The sequence below is a fragment of the Centruroides sculpturatus genome, unplaced genomic scaffold, assembly GCF_000671375.1.
Source record: "Centruroides sculpturatus isolate CEXI.00-Female unplaced genomic scaffold, Cexi_2.0 scaffold909, whole genome shotgun sequence".
In the NCBI taxonomy this organism is placed as follows: Eukaryota; Metazoa; Arthropoda; class Arachnida; order Scorpiones; family Buthidae; genus Centruroides; species Centruroides sculpturatus.
Genome location: NW_019385113.1, coordinates 285777 through 291930, shown reverse-complemented (window position 1 = coordinate 291930; position 6154 = coordinate 285777). Strand labels below are relative to the sequence as shown.

At 30.6% G+C, this 6154-nt stretch overlaps 1 protein-coding gene across 1 annotated transcript in view; it reads left to right on the top strand.

Annotated features, from left to right (window-relative positions):
- Positions 1 to 6154, top strand: part of LOC111634959 (protein sprint-like) — an 88763-nt gene that overhangs the window by 65356 nt on the left and 17253 nt on the right. The window contains exons 9-10 of the mRNA XM_023379811.1: positions 2898 to 3050; positions 4477 to 4547. Of these exons, the coding sequence (XP_023235579.1) occupies positions 2898 to 3050; positions 4477 to 4547 (224 nt within the window). The remainder of the gene's footprint in view (positions 1 to 2897; positions 3051 to 4476; positions 4548 to 6154) is intronic.

Here is a 6154-nt window from a genome sequence, read left to right as displayed (position 1 = left end):
AAAGTCAATTATTCGAAAGAATTCCAGTCGGCAAATTTAAATTTTCACCAGTGCTGCGGCACTGCAATCTTTGGCTATGTCTTCGGCTACTCAAATATTTTACGTTTTTGATACTAAATTAACTTCTGAAGTATAATTTTTTATTGTTTTTATATTTTTCAATATATTTATTTTGTTTGTACAAAATAAAAAAATAATTATTAACGATACAATAGTCTTCGTTAGGCTTAACATCGACAAAAATTCAACACGAAGCGACACGCAACGGAGAAAAATTTCAACATGGGATAGGTTAATATATTTTTTCGTACATAATCAATTATCCTAAATATCGATTTTCCGAACAACTCCAGTCCCCAATTGATTCGGATAAATGACGCTTTACTGTATGTTGAAAATCTTTTTTTTTTATTGAATTTTCTAATTTTTCTATTGTGGTATTAATGCCACTAAAGGAACTATTGCTCTTTGCTTTTGATAAGAATAATTTCAGAGTCTCTATTGTGGGAATTATTGAAGATGAGGTGGTTTCTCATTTGCTGGCTTCCACAGTAATTTCTTTGAATGGTTTTAAAAGTAGAACAATTTTTTCAATGAGAGACCACTGATATGGGCTTAATGTGGGAATTTTATTATCTATAGCATACATGACCAGGGCTTTCCAAATCTATAGCATTTCCAGGCTTTTGCTGTTCCAAGTTTCTTTGCAACATGTAGTATATAGAATTCCAGCGAGTAGGAACATCTTGAATTAATTTGTGTTTTTGCAAACCTAACTTGTCTTGCAAATCTTCCAATTTGCTTACAGCTATAGCAGAATGATTAAAATGTGTGACAATATTTCTATTAACTGTGATTATAGTTTTCACATCTTGTTGAGAAAATAAGCATTCATTTAGTGTCAGCTGCAGTGTATGAATGAAGCATGATAATGTCTCTAAGTTGCAATTCCTGATTCCAGCTATCATATTTGCTACAGAATCTCTCAGCACTAAGAATATCTTATCACTTGTAAACTTATACTGTTCAAGAACAATGTTTATCTGTTCACTGATTCATGTAGCTGTGTGGAAACTTTCAAAGGGAACAATTCACAAAACAACTCTTTCCTGCTGAAAATCATCCTTCAACCAGTGGTCTGTTACACTTATAAAAGGAGAATTATTTGTAGTTGCTGTCCAAATATCAGCAGTTAAAGAAATATATTTTGCAACATAAATAGCTTTCTGAATTTTTAACTGAGCTTTCTGAAATATATCAGGGATGATATTTTCAGAAAAATATTTTCTGCTTGGAATATTGTAATTAGGAATTATTTTTTTTTAGTAATCTTTGAAATCCTAAATCAGACACAACAGAATATGGCTGTATCATTTCTCCAATCAAATAATGAACTTCTTTGGATCGTTGATCATTTATATCCCACAATTTTTTCTTCTCTATTAATTGAGTTAAAGTAGTTTGTCTTTGGACATGAGTTTCCGTTGTTACTGATGAACACTCATCATCTTTGGTTTCAGAACTTTCTCTTTTCATCTTTCCAGTTTCTTTTAAAATGTTCATGATGACATTTTTTCAGATGATTTATCATGTTTGTGGTGGTAAAAGTTTTAGCATTTTTTCCACCTCACGATATAGATGCCTGGCACAAATTGCACTTGGAAAACTTTTTGTTTTTATCTTTCTTAAAAAATTTCCAAGCAATACTGGAAGCCATGAGGGGTTTGGATTTAAGTCGTCATCGGGAAATTTTATTTATCATAAGACACTCAAGCCGTGTATCTCCAGGGATCAACTGACATATGATTTGACTTTCATCATAAAATATATTGCATTTGCCTGAAATCTTGTCATATGATACCACACATTTAACGATTTTTTCGGTCTTCATACGTTGGATTCTAAATAAGGTTATGTTTTTTGAATGATTTCTTTTGCTTTATTTTATTTATTTACTGATTTTATGGTCCCCATCGTGTTGCGAAATGTTAAAACTGCAAATCCGGTTTGTTTGTTACCGCTAAATCAGTCCCCAGTGTTTACAAAGCTACAATTAAGTCTAACATGTGTACAACGTCTTTCGAGGACATTAGCTGAAACTAAATCTTAAATATTTGGAAATAATAAAAAATAAATAGCATGTATCACACCAGGAAGCCGACACTACAGCACATGTAAATTGACACTCCACTGTCATAATCACAACTTTGAACATAAACATATCGGGTTTTATTGTAGCTAGAATGACACGGTTTGTTTTATTAGACATAGAAATACTTCAGCTTTTTAAACAATGTCAAAGGTTCCATGCATCAACAATTAACTGTTGAGATTTATCTTAGAAACTTTCCCAAACAAAGGAAGAGATTGTTGATTTTGAGACGATATTTGACCATCTCTTAGTTACCTGATCTGAGGGTGATGAAAATACAAGACAGAGAAAAATGCGTTTTTTCCACGTTATAATTAACCCTATAATTAACTCCAGGATCTCACACTATTAACGCAAAAAATTATTAACACTAATTGCCAATAATGCATGGCCGATTAATCAGTAATTGGCCATTTTGCTTATCGGTGCATCCTTAGTTGTAATAGAAAGAGTGTATTTGAAATAATATGAAATACTTGACATTGTGAATTCTTTATCATTTTAACCATATGTAGCCAATATAATGCTTTTTCATCAAATACGGTGTTATGATGTAGACATATTTATCTCTGGAAAGTAAAGATTTTACCCCAAAACTATTTTGATTCTTGGGAGATGCATTAGATTCTGTGGCCTTGTCTTCTTGAAGAACTGCTGATATTATTATTTTGCTTCCAGAATCAGGATAAGCCTGTAGATTCTGCATCAGAGGAAAATTTAGACTTTGATGGAATACCATATAAAGTGTCAGGGGAACTAAAGTGTTAGATAGTGCTGTGGTTGATAGTGAGAGTGATAGTAAAGAACTTTTAGAATCTGCTGCCAAACAGAGACATAAATGGAGGAAATCTGAAGATTTTTCATTTACTGTAGATATTATGAAACGATATAAAGCAGGGCAAGAAAACATAAGAATTTGAGATACTTGAATTGTTTTTTACCCTTCAAATTATTAATGAACTAAGGGAGAAACATGCCTGTATGCAAATCGTGACAACAATAATCCAAACTTTGGGTTATCTGAACTAGAAATTAGGCAGTTTTTGGGGTTGTTGCTTGTTAGTGGATACCATTCCTTGCCCTCTGAAAATGACTACTGGTCAGCTGCTGAGGATCTTTCAGCTCCTATTTTTGGCAATATTATGAGCCAAGATTGTTTCACAGTATAAAAAGATATTTCCATATTGTTGACAATTAAAATGCAGGTCACTCAAAAGTCACCAAAATTCTCCTCTTTTATGAAATTTTGAATGCTCAGTTTCAACAATTTGGCATCTTCCATCAATATTTGAGTATTAATGAGGAAATAGTACCTTACCATCACCTTAGCACCATTCAGCTAAAATTTTTATTAGAAACAAACCTATAAAGTTTGGATTCAAAATTTGGATGTTATGTGGAGTTGACAGATATCCATCCATACAATATGTAAATTTATTGTGGAAAAAGCGACGATAAAAATACTCCATTGGGAAGTCAAGTAGCATGTAGTTTGTTGGATGCAGTGCATGTTCCAGATTCACATTTTGTTTTCTTTGACAATTTTTTCACTGATCTATTATAAAAAGTAGCCTAAATAACTAAAATTTGTTGTATAACATTTTTTTAGTTGTATNAAAATGGAAAAAGTTATTTTTCTTTTAGATTTAAATAAATTTCCTTTTCAAAACGAAAAATGAAATTTCTTTCAAAAAATTCCCAAATAAAATTGTGGGTTTTTCCCCTTTTCAAGTTCGATCTCTCACAATAAATTTTAAAAATTTCAGATTAGAATTTATTTAAGGTTATTTTGCTACTCTCTATACAAATGTACAAAATGTTAAATTGTGTTATTTGTAGTTGGGAAGAATTAAATAAAAAGACAGTAACAGTAATCCCTCCATTTATGGAAATAAATGATAGTTACATAAAAAGTGTTTTTGTTATCATTAACCCCTTACATAGATATACAGTACATTTTAAAAAACTTTAGTTAAAGCTCTCCTACCCATTAAGAGTAAAATACACACAACACTTAACACCTCAATACTACTTCCAGCAGTCAAAAGATTTTAATATTCTAACATTTTCGGCCGTCTTTTAGAGGCCCTCTTCAGGATGAAACATTAAAAAACAGTTAGTAAAATACTGTGTTCTGAGAATATGGAATTCATCCTAGAGATTTCAGATATATAAATATATACTTGATTAATTAAGACATGTTTTATTCTTATAAAAAAATTATGTTAAAATGTGTATTCTAATATGTGAATTTCAGAGTATTTCATTCTAAAAAGATGAATTCTGTTTTTAAATATGTAACTGTTTTTGATTGTTTTAATTAGACAGAATTTGCATATTCTTGCTAATCCAGCTCTTAATAATCAATCTTCTCAATTACTCTGCGTACTTCCTAGTATGATTCCCTATGCACTTNGGCCCTCTTCAGGATGAAACATTAAAAAACAGTTAGTAAAATACTGTGTTCTGAGAATATGGAATAGATCCCATTTTAGTCAACTTTCTATGGTTTCATTTACATAGTTTTCATTTCTGCATTGCTTTTGTGGAATTAATTATTCATAAATTAGAGGGATTACTAATTACTATCTAAGTTAGTCACTTCAAACAACATATATTCTTATTAATCATAACAACTTAAGATGATGAATATTTTTAAAAGATATTGAAATAATATAGAACAGTTAAATTATAATTTAATTGGAAATTAAAATTTAATCTTAAAATTTTTTTAATCAAATTGATTTAATATTTAGTAATGTATGATGATGATGATGAAAATAATAAAATATGGAATTTATGTTTAATCTGTTAAGAGAGTTAGATTTTTGATAAGAATTTGCTTAAGCAACAAAAATGACAAAATAATGTATTCAAAATAANTACTTGGATTTCATTTCTGTGTAAAGTATTGCATGTCAATTTGCTACACTATTTTCCCACCCATCTCTAAAAAGAATTAGTACTGAAGGTGCAGGTCACCACATCACATCATTAGACAGGTCTATATATTCAGTAATCTGGTGCTTCTTTTTGTAAGGAATAGCAAAAGTCAGGCATATTTGTGTGTTGGAGAATTTTTTTGTCTCTACAAATAGTGGCAAACTCTGTAGAATTTTTTTTTTTTTTTTTTTGCAGCAGGACTACATATATTCTATGTATACAAAGGATGACATATATTAAGATCCAAAATAGCTCATGTTTGTTATTTCTATTTTTTATTATTTTCTATTTCAAATATTTTAATTGATCTTAGGAATGAAGTAATGGCATCAAATTTAGTTTAATGAATTTAAACTAGTTTATGTAAATTAACTAATTGTGAGTTGTTATCTAATAGTTTTTTGTAATTGATAGTTTATCACAGGGGTGGCCAACCTTCTGCATACAATGCGCCAATTTTCTGACAGACGAGTTCAGATGCGCCATATAAATCGAACACTTTTTATACAGTCTTACGTTCAATGTTAGGGGTTGATAAATAGAGATAAGAATATATCTGCTTCGCTTAGGAGAGAAAAGGGAGTAACTTAATCACGCAGTTGAATTAATTAATTTATGACAGTTTATTGAAGCACCAATTTACAATAGTCACCAATAATCTCCTGTATGAGAGGGTGATTGCTTGATGATGGTGCTATAGCTGCCAGAGTCTCGTTTGGTGAAGATTACTCTGCACCACAATTATTGGCACTGAAAATCAGCTTGGAATAACTTTAATCACAATAAATGTTTTCAACCATTTACACGCCTGTAAACTGATCGGAAATAAAGATCGCAAGACTCACAATACATGCATACACTGTAATTTACTATGTGGAGAACATTCATTTTATTTGAAAAATAGACTGTAACGAATTGTGCAACAAATGAACTTGCCAAGACAGACTATAAAAAATTTATTTTTCTATATAATATTTTTAATCGCAAAAAAGCCAAATCTGGCAATTTTACTCAGATGTAACTGAAGCGCCACTTGTAATCGTCCAATGCGCCATGTTT